General features: G+C 40.8%; 1 protein-coding gene across 2 annotated transcripts in view; it reads left to right on the top strand.

The window, feature by feature from the left end:
• The first annotated feature begins 18,099 nt into the window (after positions 1-18,099).
• Positions 18,100-24,053, top strand: part of TTK (TTK protein kinase) — a 45,503-nt gene continuing 39,549 nt past the window's right edge. For both annotated transcript variants that reach the window (XM_036317901.1, XM_036317900.1), the window contains exons 1-3: positions 18,100-18,245; positions 19,377-19,523; positions 23,831-24,053. In XM_036317901.1, coding sequence (XP_036173794.1) covers positions 19,379-19,523; positions 23,831-24,053 — 368 coding nt within the window. In that variant the 5' untranslated portion in view covers positions 18,100-18,245; positions 19,377-19,378. The remainder of the gene's footprint in view (positions 18,246-19,376; positions 19,524-23,830) is intronic.

Here is a 24,053-nt window from a genome sequence, read left to right as displayed (position 1 = left end):
AAAAACAAAAGCTACAGCTTTGAAAGCATTAATAAAAATTGATAAACCTCTAGCCAAGCCAACTAAGGAAAAAAAGAAAGAAGACAGAAAGTATTAACATCAGAACTGAAAGAATGATCATCACTATTGGTTCCATAGACAATAAAAATATAATAAATGAAAACCCTGACCAAGTCTATTTCTACAAATTTGATAACTTAGATGAAATGGACCAATTCCTTGCAAGAAACAAACCTCCAAAATTCCTACAAGGAAAAATAGAAAATCTGAATAGAACTATATCTATTAAAGAAATTGAATCCTCAACTCATAACCTTCCAAAAGAGAAAGCAACCAGTCTCAGATGGTTTCATTGGTAAATTCTATGAAACATTTAAGGAGGAAATGATACCAATTCTCTACAATCTCTTCCAGAAAATAGAATCAAAGGGAAAACTTTCTAACTGATTTTATAAGATCACCATTACCCCAGTACCCAAACCAGACAAAGACATTACAACAAAGGAAAACTACAGATCAAAATCTCTCATAAACATAGATGTAAAATTTTTCAACAAAATGTTACCAAATTGAATCCGATAGTGTATAAAAATAATCAGGTACCAAGACCAAGTGAGATTTATTCCACTTATTCAAGGCTGGTTCACTGTTCAAAAATTAGCCCAGCTGGTGTGGTGCAATAGTTGAGCATTGACCCATGAACCAGGAGGTCATGGTGCGATTTCAGTCAGGGCACATGCCCAGGTTGTGGGCTCAATCCCCAGGAGGGGGTGTGCAGGAGGCAGCCGATCAATGATTCTCTCTCATCGTTGATGTTTCTATCTCTCGTTCCCTCACCCTCCTCCCTGAAATAAAAACATTTTTTTTTAAATCAGTGTAATCCATCACATCAACAAGCTAAAGGAAAAAAATCACATTGGTTATATCAACTAATATGATTTGACAAATCCAACATCTATACATGATAAAAACTCTCAGAAGACAAGGAATAGAGGGAATTTCCTCAACTTGATAAAGAATCTCTGCAAACAATCTATAGCTAATATCATGCAAAAAGATGAGAAAGTGGACACTTTCTCCCTAAAATGGTCAACAAGGCAAAGATATCCTCTCTCACTACTCCTGATCCACATTGTGCTAGAAGTCCTAAATTAGTTCAGTAATTGTGACAAAGGCACCATCTGTATATATAAAAGCCTAAGCTACCATTCGACCACTAGCTATGACATGCGCTGACCACCAGGGGGCTGATGCTCAAAGCATAGGCATGGAAACATGGAACAGACTGATGAATCTCAGAGGGAAGGGGGGAGTGGGGAGGGCGGGAAGAAATTAGCCAAAGATCATATATGCATACTAGAGTCCTGGAGCACAGATTCATGCACCGGTGGGGTCCCTCGACCTGGCCTGTGGGAATTGGCCGAAACCTGCCTGGTGCTGGGATTTGTGCATTGGTGGGGTCCCTTGGCCTGGCCTGTGGGGTTCAGGTTGAAACCAGCAGTCTGACATCCTCTTAGGGGTCCTGGATTGCGAGAGGGTGCAGGCCAGGCCGAGGGACCCCACCAGTATACCAGGCCTCTAGAACTAATATGTTTAAAGTAAGGAGTGTATGAGAACTCTGTATTCTCTTTCTAATTTTTATTTAAATTCAAACTTCTCTAAAACATAACAATTATTTTTAAAATCATCTATATATATAAAAACCTAAGCAACTGAACGACCAGTCAACCGGTCGCTATGATGCACACTGACCACCAGGGAGCAGATGCTCAACACAGGAGCTGCCTCCTGGTGGTCAGTGTGCTCCCATAGCAGGAATGCTGCTCAGCTAGAAGCTAGGCTCACAGCTGGTGAGCGCAGCTGCCTCTCCTGCCTCCGTGTCAGTGCTACCGAGTGGTGGCAGCAGTAGGTGCACCAGGGCCAGGATAAGCAGGAGGAGTGCCCAGCCCCCGGCTTGGGTTCCTCCCTGGCTGCCTGCCACTACCCGCACTGCTACATCCCTCGGGGGATGTTGGACTGCCGGTTTTGGTCCAATCCATGCGGAACCAGCAGTCCGACATCCCCCAAGGGGTCCCAGATTGCAAGAGGGCGCAGGCCAGGCTAAGGGACCCTACTGGTGCACGAATCCGTGCACTGGGCCTCTAGTAAATAAATAAATGTGAAAAATTGTTATAATCTTTTGCAGTGATTTCCATTTGAAGAATATACCTTAAAGAAATAACTACTATGTATCTTACAGCAAAATATGTTTAATAATAGTATCTACAGCATAAACATATTGCAAAACTTAAATGAGGTCAGCCATATAAAGTAGTATGAATACTCAATAAATGTTGGTTGCTGCTATTCTTCTTATTATTCAAAACTGACTCTTAAAGGTAATCCTCAAAGAATTGACAGTGTAGTAGAGAGATAGGCAAAAGAAAAAAAAAAGAATATAATAAAGTTTGGTGATTGGTGATAAATGACATTCCTTACTATGTAACTCTGGAAAATGAGTTAGGGTAAGGATTAGGGTTAGGGTCAGCATCTGGTACCCAATAAATATAGTAGTGATGATGATATGAACCTCAACAAAAATATTGCTGACAAATTAAAACAGAAGTATAATGGAATGCAATGGAAATAGGAGGATCTCCAAACTTGGGCTTACTAGAAAAGGTAATAGAGACAAGATATATGTCATGAATAAATATTAACTACTTCGTGTTCATTCAACAAACATTCATTGGGTTTCTACTATGTTAGACATTACCCCCATTATTGTTTGAAAATCAAATCAAGAGTGATTTTCCCACCACATAGCTACCTTCTATAACTTCTATTTTTTCTTTACAATAATTGACATCAGTCAATTTTATATCTGGGGCCAACTGACATTCTTTGGAGAAAATTTTCTTTGTAAATTGGAAAGGGTTGTCCTAGCCAGAGTATATACAGAATTAAATTGCAGGGGATTGGCAGTGACTTCCATTCACGTGATCATAAAATTCTCCCTGGTTATAAAGTCAAAGTAGAAAGTGAAAGAAATATTATGCCCTTCTGCCCTGCTCAGATCGTTTTACTGAGAAAGTAAATCAAGTCTGTAAGTAATAAGGTCTATCTGGTAGAGCTAACTTAACTGGTCAGCAAACTCCCAATGTTTAATTGCCGAAGATGAATTAGATTCAGCAGCTCTTCTTATATTACTAGTAAGATTTTGGTCCAGAATAATTCAAAAGATTTCCAAATAAAGGATGACATGAATTAGTGTTGGGTACAAAATTCACAAAATTGTGAAATAATTTGACTGTAAATTTCTGGTGGTATGTATGTGTGAATGATCTAGGATAAAAAAGATAAGATTGAAGGAAAGCAACATATTTTGAGCACATTTTATTAGATATTAACTAGCAGAATGCTTATTTTACTGATAGGATTTTCCTTTGGCATTTTGTCTGCAACAGATCATAGATTTTAAGAACAACGAGGAAGACAGTATGTTATAATGGAAAGCATTCCAGACCAGGAATCAGCAGGCCTCAGTTTTGTTTTTATCTCTGGCCCTAAACTGTGTGGGCATGGGCAAGTCATTAGTGTCTTTATGGCTCTCCTTATCTGATAAATGAAGATAATGCATTCTCTATCTACTTCACATAATTATGTGTGGGTCAAATAAGTCAATGGATGTTAAAGTATATTTAAAAAATGGCATTTTTACCACTAAAATTGTTCACTACCAATACATTTATTCAAAGAGAATAAGTTTTTCATTGGAAATTTAAAATAATTTTTAAAGATGTTGTGACATATCTATCATCATTAATAATTGAATTAAGTAACTATATGTAATATTCTAAAATTTACTTAGTATGCACAAAAAGGAAATAACCATTGCTAACTATTTCTTTCCATGGGGAAAAATTATAGTACTTTAGGTAGTCTATTGTTTATTGTCATGTTGAAAAAAACCTCCCCTAACACCAAGATACGTTAAAAGGATTGTACAGATTTAGCCACTACAAATGTAATTTAGATAACTTAGAATTTTTGATTGTTTTTATTATTTTTAAAAAGAATAATGAGCTATATTCTCTAATCTTTTAGATATTGCATTAACATTATACCGGGAAAGGAGAACATACATTTTAAAAAAATACATATTTTTATTTGTGCTTCAAATTTTACACCCAAGACACTGACTTAAGAATTCCACTCTAAGAAATATTTTTCTAGGCTGAACCCCTGTTTCCCACAAAAGAGCATATACAGTACATGTTAATTACTTTCCATTTACCATCACTACAGTCCCACCAATACACAAGTAATACCCAGATCACCTAAGCTGTGGTATTCTGAATGCTCTTAGTTATACTCTAATTTCACTAAGTGCCTAAGATTTTCTAGGATAAACTCATTTTCACTCGAATTATTTGGCTACTTTTGAAGATGAAGTCTATAAACTCTGAAATGATTTTCCTTTGGGGGGAATACTTTATCGGCATTAGCAATTAGTAACAGACTGTGCTCATCCTGGCTGGCACCTCTGGGAGATCATAACAGGAGAGGAATCATTTCACTTGCTTCGGGCAAAACAGTTCAGTTCTGTGTCTCACACTGCAGACATTGCTGCTTAGTGTCTTCTTCTGGAGGGTTCATTTCAGCCTCAGAAACCAAGTGACTGTACCATTTATAGAAATTTCATCACTAAGATCCTTACACTGAACATCTGAAGATGGTTTTCATGTGACTTTTTTCAAAGTCCACCGCCAAGACCTTTAATTCATTTCAGGACTCCATTCATTACTTTTAAGCTTCAACCTGCAGATCTTCTTTTCTTTCTGGAGATGCTAAAGGCAGGCCATTGCCAAAGGCCTGAGGCTGCTAGCCAAGCTGGAACTGGACAGAAGGCGCCATGACTTCCAGCCATGCAGCTGGCCTCTGAAAGCCATAAATTTTCTTTAGAATTGTTATCTGTTCCCTCATGACAAATACTTCTCCCTGTATCATATTTTCCAGCTAGTCATTTTATAGCAGGTAAGAGAAATATACAGTTCATCTAACAAGTGGCCAAAAGTTTCCATGGGGCTCTATGGCCAATTCAAACATCTCTGTTCTCATGAAGGCCAAGAGCAGTGCCTTGCTTCAAGTGCTCATCCTTCATGTCTACCATCAAGAGCTCACTGATGATGTACTTGCCAGTGCCTTTGAAAAAGACACCTTTCAACCAAGAAGTATATCCTAGGCCAGAACTTCTTAAGTTTTAATGTGCACAGAAGCCCCTGGGGATCTTGTTAAATTGCAGATTCCAATTCCATCTGGCATGGTACCTAAGATTTTGTATTTCTAACAAGTTCCTGGTAATGCTGATGTTATTGGTCTGCCTACCACACTATGAGTAGTAGGGTCCTACACATCCCATTTCTGCCTCCATAAAGTGATTACCAGTAATCACAACACAGGCCTGATTTAGCCAACCCATCAATTGGCACTAAATTAAAATCATTCTAGCTAGTTTATTTTGTTCATTGGATTCCACATATAAGTGAAATCATATGGTACTTGTCTTTCTCTGGATGGCTTATTTAACTTACCCTAACATTCTCCAGGTCCATACATACTGTAACAAAAGGTAAGATATCCTTCTTTTTTACAGCTGAGTAGTATTCCACTGTGTTAATGGAAGCTTTTTTATCCACTCATCTACTGATGGGCACTTGGGCTGCTTCCAAATCTTGACTATTGTAAATAGCGTTGCAATGAACATAGGGGTGCATATATTCTTTCAAATTAGTGCTTTAGATTTCTTTGGATATATTCGCAGAAGTGGAATTGCTAACAAACAGAGTGGAGGCAGACTTGTGGATACAGAGATAGCTGTCAGAGGAAGGGGGTTAGGAGCTGTGTGAGAAGAGTGAAGGGATTAAGAAAAAAAAAGAGAGAAAGAAAGAAAGGAAGACTCATGGACACAGATAACAGTGTGATGATTGCCAGAGGGAAGAGGGGGGGTGAGGAGAGGTAGAAGAAGATAAAGAGAAGATAAATGGTGATGGAAGGAGACTTGACTTGGGGTGGTCAACACACAATACAATATACAAATGATGTATTATAGAATTGTATACCTGAAACCTGTCTACTTTTATTAACCAACTAGCGGCCCGGTTCACAAAAATTTTTGCACTCAGGGGGTCCCTCAGCCCGGCCTGTGCCCGGCGCAGTCTGGGACCCCTTGAGGGATGTCCACCTGGGGGATTGGGCCTAAGCTGGCAGTCAGACATCCCTCTGACAGCCCAGGAGCCCTCAGGGGATGTCTACTTGCCAGTGGGGAGCAGGCCTAAGATGCAGTCGGACATCCTTAGTGCTGCTGGGGAGGCGGGAGAGGCTCCCACCACCATCGCTGTCCTGGTAGCCATCAGCCTGGCTTGTGGCTGAGCAGAGCACCCCCTGTGGGAGCGCACTGACCACCACGGGGCAGCTCCTGCATTGAGCATCTGCCCCCTGGTGGTCAGTGTGTGTTATAGTGGCCAGTCATTCCCAGTCATTCTGCTGTTAGGGTCAATTTGCATATTACCCTCTTATTATATAGGACTGGAGGCTCAGTGCATGAAATTCATGCACTTGGGATGGGTGGGCATCTCTCAGCCTGGCCTACGCTCTCTTGCAGTCCGGGAGCCCTCAGGGGATGTCCGACTAATGTCCCACGTGGACCTAAGCCATCAGTTGGACATCCTTAGCACTGCCACGGAGGTGGGAGAGGATCCTGCCACCGCTGCTCTGCTTGCCAGCCCTGAGCCCGGCTCAGAGCTTTTGGCTGAGCAGCACTCCCCCTGTGGGTGTGCACTGACCACCAAGGGGCAGCTCCTGCATTGAGCATCTGCCCCCTAGTGTTCAGAGTGCATCATAGCGACCAGTTGTTCTGCTGATTTGGTCGATTTGCATATTGGCCTTTTATTATATAGGATAGAGACCTGGTGCATGGGTGGGGGCCGGCTGGTTTGCCCTGAAGGGTGTCCCGGATCAGGGTGGGGGTCCCGCTTGTGTGCCTGGCCAGCCTGGGTGAGGGGCTGAGGGCCATTTTCAGGCTGGCCACACCCCCTTTAGGGTGGGGGTCCCCACTGGGGTGCCTGGCCAGTTTTAGTGAGGGGCTGATGGCTGTTTGCAGGCTGGCCAAGCCCCCCAGCGGGGACCCTCACCCGCTGGGGTGCCTGGCCAGCCTGGGTGAGGGGCTGATGGCCGTTTTCAGGCTAGCCACACCCCCAGCGACCAAAGCTCCCAGCCTCTCCTTTTTTTCTTTACTTTTATTTTTCCTGGGATTTATTTATCTTCTATAATTGAAACTTTGTAGTCTTGAATGGAGCCCAGGTCTGGCCAGGGCAGGCAGGAACCTTGGCTTCCTCCATCGCCAGGGGCAACCCAAGCCTCCTGCTCACTCTAGCTCCGTGGTGGCCACAGCTGGCTGGAAGCAGGTATCTGGGATTTATTTATCTTCTGTAATTGAAACTTTGTAGCCTTGAGCGTAGCCCAGGGCCAGCCAGGGCATGTGGGAAGCTTGGCTTCCTCCATTGCCGGAGCAACCCAAGCCCCCTGCTTGCTCCAGCTCTGTGGCCTCCGCCATCTTAGTTGGGTTAATTTGCATACTCACTCCTGATTGGCTGGTGGGCGTGACTTGAGCGTAGCAGAGGGATGGTTAATTTGCATGTTCCTCTTTTATTATATAGGATGTCACCCAAATAAATTCAATAAATAAGTAAATAAATTGATGAAAAAATAAAAATAAATCATTCTGGCTAAAAGACTGGCATTCAAGTTTTTTAAATAGCATTTTAACTGTAACACTAAATTGAACAGATTTTGTGCTTATCATTAATGAATATGTATATAATTCTGTAACAGTCTGCTGTGTGGCTGATCTTTTTTTATGAATTAAATTGAGGATTTCATTTTAAAAATGGCAGATGGTGGAAAACATTAACATACTAACTCTCTTAAAAACTGTCTGGACCACTTAGCATGAAGAAAAATTAGGCTTGTTATGCTAAAATATTAATTTTGAGCCAGAGTTTTCAAGCTGATAGCTCTTGAGGACAATTAAGTCTATTGATGTATTTTGTGTGGTATATACCAGTGGTCAGCAAAGCGCGGCTCGCGAGCCACATGCGGCTCTTTGGCCCCTTGAGTGTGGCTCTTTCACAAAATACCATGTGCGGGCGCACATACAGTGCGATTGAAACTTTGTGGCCCACGCGCAGAAGTCAGTTTTCGGCCTGTGCGAGTCTATTTTGAAGAAGTGGCGTTAGAAGAAGTGGGGGGTGTCGGTCAGTCGGGTTTTATACAAAATTTTTAAGTATAAAAATTTTGGATCTCAAAAGAGATTTCAGTCGTTGTACTGTTGATATTTGGCTCTGTTGACTAATGAGTTTGCCGACCACTGGTATATACAGTTGGAGTTTTGTTGTTTTATTTTGTTGGTTTTTTTTGTTTTAGAACATAGTATTTTAAAATTAGGACTTCACCCATAAAACTAGTTTAAAAATATTAATCTTCCCCTGACCCTTGAGGACTCTGCACTTCCTGGACCTGAAAGTCTTATGCTCTTATTCTTTCGTGCTCTTGGCTCCCCTGCATTCACCCACATGGCATATGGTCATATGGAACCCCACACAATAGACTAATGGACTGCAGCTAGCCTGATGCTGTACCAGACACTACTCCATGGAAAGGAAACTTTGGATGCTGGTTTTGTTTCTAGCTCTACTGAATCCCCAGCTGCACATCTCCAGGACCAGATAAAGGGAAATGGGACATTGGAAACAGAGTTGTAATTATGTGCAAATAAAAATCACTCACCCTCCCATGGGAGTATCAGAAAATTCTTTATCTCGAGATATCAATATCATAAGGACCCCACCCTCAGCACTCCGTGGGGGAAAAGGATACCCCACTTCCACCTATAACACCCTGACTGGAAATAGAACCTACTACCCTTCCATGCAAAGGACGATGCTCCAACCAACTGAGCCACACCAGCCATGGTTTAAAATAACTTTAATAATATATTTTATTTAATCCAACAGATTAAAACATTATTCTAACATGTAATTGAAAAACAATAATTCCTGAGGTCTTTTAAATCCTTTTTTTCATCCTAAGTCTTCACAATTCAGTTTGTACCTATACTTATAGCCCTTCTCAGTTGGAGTAGCTACATTTCATGTGCCCAATAACCACATGTAGCTAAGGCTACCGTATTAGACAGTGAGTGTTCCTTGGTTGCCATGTAGACTGTTATAAATACCACATTAATTGGTGAGGGCCTTCAGAAACACAAGTTGAAACACAAAGAGAAGCAAGAAAGTGGATGCTCCACAGTACTGGGGATGATACCCAGGTTGTGGGTTCCATCCCCAGTCAGGGTATATATGGGATGCAACCGATTAATGTTTTCCTCTCACATTGATGTTTCTCTCTCCAGGTTGCGGGCTCCTTCTCCCTCCCTCTCTCTCTAAAATCAATAAAAACATCCTTGGGTGAGGATTAAAAAGTATTTTAACAATTTTTAAAGTATTTCCTTTTTATTTTTTTAATGTAGAAAACCTTTTAAGGCAAAAAAGTTAAAAGTTATGTATGTGGCTTGCACTATTTCTATTAGGCAGTGCTGATCTAGACATAATATCTGTAAAGTGTGATACTTATTCTTTATACTAGTATTAGCACAATTCAATGCTAAAATTGCGAATAGTTTTATTTTCATGAAAATGTCTAATATGATTTGATTTTAAAAATGAATTCAAAGCCCAAATGGGCATGGCTCAGTGGATGAGCATTGACATAATAACTAGGAGCTCTTGGTTAAATTCCTGTGCAGGGCACATGCCCAGGTTGTGGGCTTGATCCTCAGTGAGGGCCGTGCAGGAGGCAGCCAATCAATGTTTCTCTCTCTCTCTCCCCCCTCTCCCTTCCTCTCTGAAATCAATAAAAATATATTTTAAAAAATTTCATATGCATTAATTAGAATTTGTGTTATGACTTAACTAGAGTCCCAGTGCACGAATTCATGCACCAGTGGGATCCCTCAGCCTGACCTGCAGGAGTGGGCCAAAACCAGCTCTCTGACATCCCCCGAGGGGTCCCAGATTGTGAGAGATCGCAGGCCAGGTTGAGGGACCCTACCGGTGCATGATCAGGGTAGGGGAGGGATGCGAGAGATTGGTCAGCCTGAGAGGGACTGTGGGAGGGCTCCAGGGCATGTCCGGCCCATCTTACTCAGTCCCAATCAGTCAGACCCCAGCAGCAAGCTAACCTACCAGTTGGAGCATCTTCCCCCTGGTAGTCAGTGCACGTCATAGCAACTGGTCAACTGGTCGACTGTCTGCCCCCTGGTGGTCAGTGCATGTCATAGCAAGCGGTTGAGTGATCTTAGCATATCATTAGCATATTACGCTTTGATTGGTTGAATGGATGACCAGATGACTGGACACTTAGCATATTAGGCTTTTATTTTATAGGATTTTAATAAGTAGTTTTGAATATTTTAGAAGAAAATACTTTTTGTAAAATTATATGTAAAATAATTTTAATATTTATCTTAATTTTTATGAAAATATACTTAGATTTTATACTCTTTGAATACAGTTGCAATTAATTTTTAGTTCTTTAGCTCTTTACAGTAGAGCACAAACTGTGTAGAAATCTTAATTAGAGCAATATAATAAGTGATATTTTTCTAATAAAAGAAAAGTAAATTCATGGAATGAATCAATTTATAAGAACATAAATTATATACTTTATGTTATTACTCATCTAAACATTGTTGACCCATCAACAAAAATGCCTAAAATGTAGAGTAATAATTAAATTCACATGCCCTTTATATTTGCCAACTCTCAGTAACAAACAGCCTTAACTTTGTTATAATGGGAAAAGAAGACATTTTATTTTACAGCTTGTTAGCCTGACCTATGACCTTTAAATATTTAAACCTATGGTATGTGGGCCTCTATTTATACTCTGGCCCTGGAGCTAACAAATGTTAGAGGTGGATATTCTCTGACTATGAAGGGCACCAGAGCAATCAGAAAGTTCCAAATGAAGCAGAGTTTTCTCCGTGGAACAGCGTCACAGGTGGAACTTTCATGGCTTCTGGGGATCCCTCGGAGCTGATAACATTTATATGCCCCTCTCAAGGTCTATGCAACCCTCTCTCCAACCTAAACCATCTGCATGTTTACTCCTGAACCTTCATGGAAGGAGATGGATCTAGGAATTGGGTAGAGAAGAGGATGAATCTGACAGTGTCCTTGCATACATGTCTTTCTACTTCTGCCCTTTTCAGAGTTAAGTAGCCTGGTTGAAAATAGCTGAAACAGGTTTAAGCAAACTCAAAGCGTCTGCAATATATGCAATATAATAGCTGTGGTGCCAACTTTTGGTTGAAATTGGGTCAAAGGGTGGAGTAGGTGGAAGTGATGATTTCAAATGGCATACTCAGCCATCTGCCAACTAACCTCTGGTTGAGGACTAAGGCTCTTGGAGAACCCAAAGGAAAGTTGTTTATTAAGGTTGATTCATATATTATTTTAACAGCACATAAAAAGGAACAAACACAAAAGCTATCAATCCAATATGGATAAATACTGCAAATTATACCTATTCACGAACAAGCTTTACTCAAGCCCAGAAATTAATGGCTATTTTTGGTGACAGAAACTATAGAGCTATGAATGATCCTTCTGTCAAAAATAAAAATTAACTGGGAAACAAAAGCCCAGAGTTCTGGTCTTAGTGTTGCTATTTCTCAGACATACGACCCAATGTAAGTTACTAAACTGGTCTAACCTTTACCTACAAAATGATGGAGAGAAGAACGTTGCCACTTATTTCATAAACTGGTATGAGGATCAAATGAGTTTTTTAAGTGAAAGCATTTTAAAAATTGTAAAGTTACTGACAAATATAAAACTCTCTCATTTTTTTTACTCTTGATAGTCTCCCAGGAAATTAGAGCTGATTGCTGTTATTACTATTAATATGTTGATATTTGATATGATTATATAGTAAGATATACAGGGGTAGACAAAAGTAGGGTTACAGTTGTTATAGAATAAATAATACAATAATAAATAATAATACAGCAGTAGAATCTGTTTTGTTCACTCACAACTGTAAACCTACTTTTGCCCATCCCCATATTTCTTTTCCAAATGACTACAATTCAGAATTTGAAGTCACCGACTAGTAAATATTAAGGTACTATATCAGAGAAACTGTTTTAACCTAATTAATTTCACTCACAAATATGAATGCTATATTTACTCCTTGAATTCCTATTTCTCTATCACTCTCCTTAAAAAAAAAAATCTAATGACTTATTTTCTATAGGACACCTATTATTGTCAAATTAACATTACCATTTTACCAATGCCTGCTTTTCTTCCATCTGTCTCTCCTTCGTGCACTCATCTACAGTGTTTATAAGGATGAAGCCTCTTAGATTTTTCTTGTTGACTGTTTTTAGAGGAAAGGGATCTTGCAGCTCTTCTTCACCCCTGAGGCATCTATGGGTGCCATTCCAACAGGACTAGTCTGGCTGCTGGACACTCCCTGTGCAACCTTGCTCTATCAGATGAAGCAGGGAGTGAATCTCTGACAGGTGCCACAGTCACTACCCTGGATGACCATGGTGCAAGTGGCACGCTAATCAGACCTGTGTGCACAGGTGGTTGTGCAAGAGGCTGTGGGAGAGTGACTTTATGCCCAGATGAACACCTCACCCACATCGATGTGCTCTGAGTGAGTGAAACCTTAAGAAGCTTTAACATAAAGAACGATATGAAAATGTTAGGACATTGTTCCTATCACTAAAAGATGCACATTTAATAATATAATAAGGAAATTTGAGAACCTAAAATATTATATTAAAATAATGTTTTAAATTTTTTTCTTAACTGAAGAAAGGTCTTGTTCCTCTATATATTCACATAACAAGTTAATTCAGACCCCTCATAGGAGACACCATTAAAAGATAATTTCAGATAAGATAGATAGGTAAGTAGATAGATAGATAGGTAGATGATAGATTGATAGAGACTTGAACCATTCCATATCTTATATTTAATCTGCAGAAATTATTTCAGAATTTCAGAAAACTGCTTATTATGTTTATTAACATAGCTCTGTTACCAAGTTAACTGGTTTGTGTTTTAATTGTTATAAATGTTCTCCACAAATAAATGTTGAGGGCTTTAAAAAAAAAACTTATGTATTCCAAACAGGTAGCTAGACCCTTAGTATAGTATTTCCTTGCCTCAGAAACAAAAAATAGCAAGACCCCTAAAGGAGCTGGCTTCTTTCTGGGGACACTCAGAAGGCTGCACCTTTAGCACCGATGCTATCAGCCTTTCTGATGTATCCAGGAACCTGTCTGTGGACCAAAGCAGGAGATTCCCTGGAAATACCCTGGCATTTTGGCAGTAACCAGTGTGAGTAAATGATTGATGACTAAGGCCCTCCAAAGTCTTAGTGATACACAAGACACAAGGTACAGTCTTGAGTAGGTGGAATCCCAACTATTACTGAATTTCCCACACTCTCTAAGAATGGGGCATGGAGTTGGGTTTCAAGTGATTTATCCTATATAATAAAAGCCTAATATGCAAATTGCCTGAACGGCAGAACAACCGGTCGCTATGATGCACACTGACCACCAGGGGGCAGGCCCTCAATGAAGGAGCTGCCCCCAGCTCACAAGCCCCAACCCATGTCAGGGGCCGGCAAGCAGGTGGCACCAGGCCAGCCAATGGGGGTGCCAATGGTGGCCCTCCGATTGCCCCACCAGTTGCCTCACAGATTGGCCCTGATCGCTGGCCAGGCCTAGGAGCCCTACTTGTGCTCGAACTTTGTGCACTGAGCCTCTAATAGATTATAAGCAAATATGGTTTTTTAAATTTGTGAACTGAGCTTCTGCTATTCCTGTGTTATGGCTTTTAACATATACACTCACAAACTAAATAAGAAATTAGAGAGAATTAGTTATTAATTCTTGGTTTGAGCAAGAGTTGTTGCTGTGCTGAGGATCTTAGAATAGTTAGGCTCACAGATGTATATAATAGCAACCTTCACTTTTTTCCTTGGCTTTTCATTGGGAAAATAGAGTAAGAAAGTATAAAAACTAAACTTTATTTAGAAAAAGTGCCACAATTCCATTATCCAAAATAGTAACTATTTTAATGCTATTTTTATCCTTCCAGTCTATGTACCTATATATTAACAAGTAATGCCTTGGCCAGTGTTGCTCAGTTGGCTGAGCATGGTCCCATGCACTGAGAGATTGCTGGTTGGATTCCTGGTCAGGGCTCATACCTGGGTTGATTTCCAGTAGGGATTGTGCAGGAGGCAGCCGGTCAATGATTCACTCTCTCTCTCCCTCTCCCTTCTTCTCTAAAATCAATAAAAACATATTTTTAAAAATATGTAACCTGTGCCCCCAGTTTGAGGAGTATTATGGAAGAATTTCAGCAGAATTATTGAAAGCCCAAATTCCTTCCTGCCCTTGGCAGAATGTCCTGTATGGTGATTGGCTTCTGTGTTCCCTAGGTGGCCTTTCCATTGTTTTTGCTGCCACCTTATGTCCTCTGTTACTACTGGCTGCCTTTATTGCTAGGGGTGTGGAGCAGCTTTGTGTGATGTAGAGGTTTGTCACAGCTGAGTTCATTTGAAGATTTTGCTGTGCATCAGGATAGCAAAGTTTCAGCTTGAATCTGGGTTGCAATTCCTGCAGGTTCAGGCCTGTCTAAGCACGTCTGGGAATTTGTGAAGCCAACCTAATTTCCTGGGACCTGAAGAACTTTGGGAAGGAACACGAGCTTTGTTTCCTGTTTGGGTTACTGGGCAATTGAGGTACATTATGAGATACTCTGACAGAAGTCAAGCTGAAAGAGGGCTATAGAATCCCCTGAGAGAGAATTCATTTTAAGGGTGGAAGGAGGAAGGTGCAATGAGCTCCCCAATAACAAACCCTTAGTCATTAGAGCAGGAAAGAGGTTCTGAGTATAGCATTGTTGTTCCCAGACCAGTCCATACATCAGTATCTACGTGCTAGGCCACGTGAGGCTATGAGCAAAAACTGAAAGAGCATTCACAGCACACTCCATAGAACATTAAGGCACCTACACATACTGCATTGCTTTTGACTTCTCAGATTGGAAGTTATAAAGGAGAGGTAAACCCAATTTGCCACAGACCACCAAGGTTTACAACTGTGAACTTTTAAGAATCATGCAGAGTGTGGTAAAGTTGTTTGTGCTTAGCAAAGGGTTTGTGGAAGAATGAGATGCTCCGAGAAACAGAGTCTGGGAGAGCAGTGGGGACCCTTGGAGGAGAAATGTGGTATCCACTGAGGCTAGACTTGTTTTTGATCACAAGTAAGAAACCCCCTGTGACTCTCAGAAAACTCCAAAGGGAAAACTCAGGCTGAGGATCAGCATTATGCCGATGGGGAAATCTTAGTACTGTCTTTAGGTGACCAAATGCACCTAGAGGCTGATGAGGTCTTGGGAAAACTTGCATACAGCTAGCATTTTCCTGGGCCCTTCAGAACTAGGTGCAGGTGGATGTACCCACAGATGGGGGATGCTGCTCTCTGTGGTTTCACTTTCTGCAGTTTCAGTTACCTGCAGTCAACCAAGGCCCCAAAATATTAAATTTCCTCAATCATCGACTATTGACAAGCTCAACCATGGACACCATCTGCTCCTGACATTCAACCATTGACATCGTCCTGATTTAAAGATCCAGGGTCACCCCTAGCAGATGATCCTCTTTATAATATACCATCAGGGCAATAGTAGCCTAAAGCTAAGTCACAGTGCCTATGTCATCACCTCACCTCTCATTAATAGGCATTTTATCATCTTAAATCATTACAAGAAGAAAGATGAGTACAGTACTACAAGATATTTTGAGAGAGACCACATTCACATAACTTTTTATTACAATATATTGTTATATTTTATTAGTTACTGTTAATCCCTTAATGTGCCTAATTTGTAAATTAAACTTTATCATAGGTGCGTATGGATAGACAAAAATGTTGTGTACAAATAGAATACAATATTATCCATGGCTTCAGACACCCATTGGGGGGTTTGGAATGCTCTAGCCTGTTTTCACAGATTTTGTGTTCTAGTCATTGCTATGTAATGTGTCAAAACTTCTCTTGGTCATCGGAAAGAAACAGTGCTTATTTTCACAGCTCTCTCAGTACCTGCGATTTAGAATCTGGGACTGAACTTTAAAGCATTTGATGTAGATTTCCAGCAGATGCACTTAACTTCTGACAAGTTTTCCATCTGGAGCCATGTCTGAGGATACATTAAAAAAATATCCTACATCAGAGATGAAAGATCACTTAACTAGATGATCAAAAACTCTTAAGTCTGTTTTCCATTGACCTCTGCCAAGTTAGGTCTTCCTTGTTCTGTATTTAGATTCTTGATATTAGGGTGGCTAAATTAGCAAATCAGGACTCTGCCAGAAATGCACAAGAACAAGCCTGCTGATATCCCATTTATCAATAAAGGGCTGTGATGTTGGAGCCCTTGCAGTGTGCAGGTTCGCTCACATAAAGCAGAAAAATAAATTTAACACTATTTAGTAGTGTTAGCATGGCATATCTTTTTACATTCTTTTACTTTTATCTTATTTGTCTTCATACTTAAAGTGGGTTTATTGAAGGCAGAAGATAGTTGATACTTGGGATTTTTTATTAAATACAAAAATCTCTATCCTTTTAGGTAGTGTTTTTTGATCATGTACAATTAATGTGATTTATATAATTGGATTTAAATTTCATTTTCTATTTTTTCTGTTTTTCTTTCTGTTCTTTTTTCCTCATTTGTGATTTTCTGCTTCATTTTGGATTTATTGAACATTTTAATTTTTCCTATTTTCAATGATTAGCTATAACTTTTGTTTTGTTTTTGCTTTTTAGTGGCTGCTTTACAGTTTCTAGCAACACCATCCAAGATATAAAATGTGAGCCACATATATAATTTGTAACTTTTCTTTTTTACATATATATGTCTTTTATTGATTTCAGAGTTTTCAAAGGAAAGAAAGGAGACCTGAAGAATATTATTTGTAGAAAAAAGAATTGGTGGGATAGTAAATTCCTTCCTACTAAAGGCAGTGTTATATGAAATGGTGCAAAGGTGGTGATTAGCCAATCATTTTGCTCTGCTCAGGTAAAAATACATAGCCAGCAGGTATAGAAACATTTATTAAGTAAGGGAGGGCTTTCATGGTGGCTAGCCAGAGCTGGGAAGGCGAGGGTTCTAACAGCAGCTTTGGAGTTACCAAGGGACAGCTGCAGCTAGTTTCCAGCACACACACCCACACAAAACCCAACAACTGTCCTACCAGCGCGCATGCCACTTCTCGTTGCCTTAGATCGCAAAGCCACTTAGCAGAGCCCCGCACGGGGGTAGATTACTCGAAAAGTGACCTTTCTCTGATGATTCTTGAGCCCGTAAGTGAGACAGGCTCGGAGGCTGAGGGGCTGATGAGCAATCGTGAAGGGCGAGTTCTGCGCACAATTCTGACAAAGGACAGGCCGTGGCTTGGAGGCAAGCATGGAATCACGAAGGGTAGTGGAAGGGCACCAGTGGGAGCTGACACAGGCACTGAGATCTTGAGCTGGCAGCAGGGCTGCGCAGTGAACCATCCTTTCTAGCCGCCTCCTCCCTAAGCCCGGCAGTGAGGAGCGCCGAGGACGCAGGAATGGGGTGGCGGTCAGAGAGAAGGACTTGCTCTCAGGGCACCTTTGAGGTCCACACGCGGGGAGCAGCATCCCCGCCCCTGTTTTCCTCTCCCCGGGTATCTCCGCCCAGGGGTGGCTCCCGCCGGGACAAAAATCTGGCTGATCAAGCTGGAAGGTGCAAGAAAGCCGGCCACCAGGCGCCTGCGGACAACCAGCAACTAAGAACCCAGCGCAGCAGAGGAGGCGTTCCCGCAAGGACCCACCCTGGCCAGGACGCACGGATCGTAGAGGAAGGGGCGGTGCCGACGCACACGAACCAATCACGACAGACGCTTCCACGTGACCACCATCGACCAATAGGCGGTCGTGGCATTAGCAGCGGGGAAATTCAAACGTGTTTACGGAGTGGGATTTGGAGTCCTTCTTTTCTCCTGGCCTCGGCTTTCGGGCGGGGAGTTCGGCCTCGCGAATGCACCGGGGAACGGCGGCGGCCTGTGAATAGGGCGGGTCGGTAAGTGATGGGGGCGAGGCGGAGGCGGCTCAGCGGGGTAGACCACGTAGGGCGCGGCTGGAGGAGCTGGAGGGGGACGGGAGGCCTTGCTGCCTCCGCCAGTCCGCAGGGTGTTGCCGGAGAATTAGTTCAGTCCCGGAAGCCAGAGGTGGGTGTGGACCTCGCTGGGAAGAGGGCCTGGCAGGGCCCCGGCTTGGGGAGAGTTTGGTCGCCCGAGATCGTCTCCCAAAAGACACTTCCTCTCCCGTCTTGTGTTTTAGAACAGGGAGAGGAGATGGTGGTTGTGTTCTGACAGTTACCTCTCGAACCTGACTTGAAGAGGTGATACCTAGAGGCTCAGTTAATCGCCCCCTTTCCCTATTAAACTCGAGGTCACTGGCGGCATTGGTATCAATGACCCGGGGTTAGTGGGTTGATGTTTGAGAACGACAAAGATGAGATCGACGGGAAGACAGCAGATAACTTTGTTGACCAAACATCACCACCATGCAGATGAGCAAGTGCTCAGTATTGTATGAATACAGTGGGTTCTTGATATTAGAGTGGCTAAATAAGCAAATCAGGACTCTGCCAGAAATGCACAAGAACAAGCCTGCTGATATCCCATTTATCAATAAAGGGCTGTGATGTTGGAGCCCTTGCAGTGTGCAGGGTCGCTCACATAAAGCAGGTGACTTAAATAATGGTTATTCACATTACCAAAAGGAGTCTTCGCATGTCTATATGTCGCTACCAGAATCCAAACAAACAGTCCATCCCATTTTCCTAAATGTCAGCATTTGCAAATGGCCCAGAGAAAATAATTCTGGAAAAAGACTTAAAGGAAGGCATTCAGTATATAGAAGGAAAAAAATGTAACGTTTGTAAGGAGGGGCAGCAATTTCTGTGTTGTGCAGTGGAAGTTCTGTTAGGAAGAAAACAGTAATTAGCCTATTGGTAACCTTGCTGACAAATGTCAAATAAATGCATTTTTATGCACATAGCTTCACAAATACTACCTCCATTGGTGTTAACATGTGTTCACAGAGTAATACTTTAGTGTTCTAGGTTCTAAAAGGCTAGTTGCAGTGTTTTCTTCTCTTTAATGCTAGTTAATATAGGAATTATGACTAGTTCAATTTTTTTTCTTAGCTATGGAGGCCGAGGATTTAAGTGGCAGAGAATTGACAATTGATTCAATACTCAACAAAGTGAGAGATTTTAAAAATAAATTTAAAAATGAAGACCTTACTGATGAGCTAAGCTTGAATAAAATATCTTCCTCTTCTGATACCACAGGTGAGTTTATTTTTTAGAGTGCCCTCTAAGGTAAAGGAATAAAAAGTTAACTACTGTATGTTCACATAATGTACTTTTCTCAGTAATTGATACTTACCAAATAGAGTACTGTACACATCCTCTATATTTTAACCCTTTTGTCTGGACATATTCCCACAATATTAAAAAAACACACACAACTTATCCTTTATTACAGTGTACCCAGAGGTAGTTTTCTTAACTCTCCAATTATTGTCAGCTGTTATTTCTGCTGATATACTTGCTATCAATTGATGTACTATTTTTGTTTTCATTCCTTTTTTGCTGCAAACAGAAAGTCTCACCAATCTTAATAAAATTGTGTATAATTTAAAATCAAACACCCAGTTTTTGATTTGGAGAGTCTTCCTATTACTCCCTTGACCTTTTCCTTTTTCCTTTCTCCTGGCTTCCCTGCTATCTCTCCCATATGCTAGACCAGCTCTTACTCCAGTCCCTTTTCTCTTACCCTCTGCCATAAATGAACACCACTCCCCCGATATCTGCTTATTCTGAACTCCTTTAGGTCTTTGTTCAAATGTCAACTCTCCCATTTAAAATAGTAACCTGCAGGGGTGGGAATGTGTCCTCTTTCTCCCTTTCCTGTTATTATTTTTCTTCCTAGCACTAATCACCTTATATCTGACTTACTCATGTGTTTATTGTGTCTCTCCACTAGAGTGTGAGCTCCCTGAGGACATGGTTTTTATCTGTTTTGTTATATTTACACAGCTTAAAATGGTGCCTGGCACATAGTAGGCACTTCAATATTTACTGACTGAAGAATGAGTGAAAGTGCCCAGATTTTAATACCCAACCATTATGAAAAGCCTAATTTACTCAAAAGCCTAATTTACTACATTCAGATTGTTGAGGTCATTTGAAAACTGACCTTTAGATAAGTTTGTCATATCTATTCCAAATGTTACATGGATGAAGGATTGAAAATAAATGGAAGAAGCTATAATCTCTTCATGATAGCAGATCATATTTACTTGAAACAACCCCGATACTAATCGTTTTGATGTTAAGCAAATTCTTAGTGGAATACCACCATATTTTATTATGTGTATTTAAAAAGAGCTATCAAAGCTTGTACACCAAATTAGATGAGTTCTTATTTAAAACCCTCAGCTTACTCAAACTTGTAAATACTTAACATATATTGATAATTGGGATGTACAACATTAGATTAAGGATTGAGGAAGACTCAAAGATGCTTAAAACCATGGTTTCTAGATGAGAAGAACTTATTAAAGCACTATGCTGTATGTAATGTTTTTGGCAACAAATAAATACTAGCACAATAAATACAATGCTTCAAGTGCTGAATGGAGGTAGAATGGGATACTTAGAGGCATGAGGACTACATCTGCAAAGACACTGTTTTTTAGACATTTTTGCAAACTAATTTGTTAGGAAAGCAATGGGAGGCAAAACTAGAAAATGAAGTTAAGAGCAGATCAGATTAAATTAAAAATAAAGCAAAATTATGAATGTGCTATGTTTTAATAGAAAGCAAAAACAGTAATTTTGTTAGCAAAAGTAAAGAGTTAGTCCTTGTCAAAGGTAACTGAAACTGATGGAAGGAAAGATAGTTTCCTAGAATTTAATCATGTTCACTAGTGATTAAAGTATCGTAAACGGGAGACTGACATTAATCCGATTTTTCTTTTTAATACTTTATTGTTGAAAGTATTATATATGTCCCCCAATTTTCCCCCATTGACCCCCTCCAGTCACCCCTTCTTCCCCTCTTAGGCCTTCAGCACCCTATTGTCTGTGTCCATGGGTTATGCATATATGTATATAAGGTCTTTGGTTGATTACCTCCCAGTTCCCACCTTCCCTCTGAGATTCCGTACTCTGTTTCATGCTTTTGTGTCTCTGGAGATAATGTTGGATTAAAAAAGGTTACAATAGAAATGGGGTAATAAGTTTCTAAGTTTTTAATGAATAAGTTAGTAATGAATTTTCTAAGCAAGTTGGTACAGGTGGTGGTGGGAGAGCCTTAGGTTATCTTTGAATAGTTAGGATATTAAAATAGAATTATGCTATAACATAAAATTTTCTTAGATTACATATGGTTTTTTTTTTTTTTTTAATTAAATCTTTATTGTTCAGATTATTACATTTGTTCCTCTTTTTTCCCCCCCATAACTCCCCTCCTCCCAGTTCCCGCCCCACCCTCCGCCCTCACTCCCCACCCACTGTCCTCATCCATAGGTGCACGATTTTTGTCCAGTCTCTTCCCGCACCCCCCACACCCCTTTCCCCCCCAAGAATAGTGAGTTCATTCCCTTTCTATGTCCCTGATTCTATTATAATCACCAGTTCATTCTGTTCATCAGATTATTTATTCACTTGATTCTTAGATTCACTTGTTGATAGATGCATATTTGTTGTTCATAATTTGTATCTTTACCTTTTTCTTCCTCTTCCTCTTCTTAAAGGATACCTTTCAGCATTTCATATAATCCTGGTTTGGTGGTGATGAACTCCTTTAGCTTTTCCTTATCTGTGAAGCTCTTTATCTGACCTTCAATTCTGAATGATAGCTTTGCTGGATAAAGTAATCTTGGTTGTAGGTTCTTGGTATTCATCACTTTGAATATTTCTTGCCACTCCCTTCTGGCCTGCAAAGTTTCTGTTGAGAAATCAGCTGACAGTCGTATGGGTATTCCCTTGTAGGTAACTGAGTTTCTTTCTCTTGCTGCTTTTAAGATTCTCTCTTTATCTTTTGCTCTTGGCATTTTAATTATGATGTGTCTTGGTGTGGTCCTCTTTGGATTCCTTTTGTTTGGGGTTCTCCGCGCTTCTTGGACCTGTAAGTCCATTTCTTTCACCAGGTGGGGGAAGTTTTCTGTCATTATTTCTTCAAATAGGTTTTCAATATCTTGGTCTCTCTCATCTTCTGGCACCCCTATAATTCTGATGTTGGTACGCTTGAAGCTGTCCCAGAGGCTCCTTACACTATCCTCGCATTTTTGGATTCTTTTTTCATTTTGCTTTTCCGGTTGGGTGTTTTTTGCTTCCTCGCATTTCAAATCATTGACTTGATTCTTGCGCTCCTCTGGTCTGCTGTCGGGAGTCTGTATAATATCCGTTATTTCAGTCCGTGTATGCTTAATTTCTAGTTGGTTCCCCAATATAAGATCGAGGGTCTCATTAGTTTTCTTGTAGATCTCATTAAGTTTATCGGCGGCTTCTAAACAGTTCTTGAGAGACCTTAAAAGTGTGGTTCTGAACTCTATATCTTCCGCTGACAATTTTGTCCTGTTTCTTTGTCTCCGCATTTTGTTATGCTTCCTTGGTGCACCCCCTAGTGGTCTTTGTGCGCAGTCCTATAAACCTTGATTGTTGTAGCTAATACCAGGGAGGGTTTGACCTCCAGGCCAAGTGGCTATGAGAATCAGCTGTGTCAGCAGTGAGAAAACTTCTGTTCTCTAGGGAGGTGCTAATCTGGCTTTTGCCTGAGGCTATCTGGCAAAAGCCTCTGTGCAGGGCTTGGGCGGGGCGGGTCGCACAGGATCAACAGGGTGGGCTGGAGAGAGCAATTATGGCGGCTCTCAGTCCTGTCCCCAGGTTCTCTGCCTCTCTGAGTCCCAGCACCCGCTGCAAAGCTCGGAGAGAAAGCTGCACTCGCTCTGACCGAAGCCAGACAGTCCCACTTCTCCCGTTTGAGTCTGGGTCCCTAAAGACTCGCCCGGATCTGGAGCTCAGAGTCTGCGACTCCCTCCCGATTGAAAGCGCCAACCGCGCCCTCCGCCGCCAGCCCGCTCCACGCACTCCGCACCTCAGAATTTGACTTCAGCACTGCGCCTCCTCTGAGTGTCCGTATGCGTTTCTCTTTCCTCCTAGTTGTAGGACTTCCACTCAGCCAGTGTTCCTGTGGTTCTGGGTGATGTCCCTTCTGTCTTTTAGTTTCACTTTTGAAGTAGTTGTTCAAAGCAGCAAACTCCGGCGTTAACCTATGCCGCCATCTTGGTTCTCCCCGAAATAAATCTTTCCATATGGTTTTTTAAAATTACTTATAAATAACATTTATTTCCATTTTTTTCCTTCAAAATACCTAACTTTTTAGAGTACAATATAACCTCATTAAAGATATCAATGCAATAAATAAGTTGCTGATATTTACACCAATTGTTAAAGTTTTTAAAAAGAGTTTTAAGGAGTTTATGTACATTGATATTGAGAGTATAACTGTAATTTGAAGGAAAAGTGCAATTTGGCATTTGTTTTTATGTCTTTCTTTTGGTATGGCATATTTTGTTTCTGTTATTCAGATAATTCAGGAACTGTTAACCAAATTATGATGATGGCGAATAACCCAGAGGACTGGTTGAATTTGTTGCTCAAATTAGAGAAAAACAGTTTCCCGCTAAATGATGTCCTTTTAAATAAATTGATTGGTCGTTACAGTCAAGCAATTGAAGCACTTCCTCCAGATAAATATGGCCAAAATGAGAGTTTTGCTCGAATTCAAGTCAGATTTGCTGAATTGAAAGC

The sequence above is a fragment of the Myotis myotis genome, unplaced genomic scaffold, assembly GCF_014108235.1.
Source record: "Myotis myotis isolate mMyoMyo1 unplaced genomic scaffold, mMyoMyo1.p scaffold_m19_p_7, whole genome shotgun sequence".
NCBI lineage: Eukaryota > Metazoa > Chordata > Mammalia > Chiroptera > Vespertilionidae > Myotis > Myotis myotis.
This window is presented reverse-complemented; position numbering and strand designations above follow the sequence as displayed.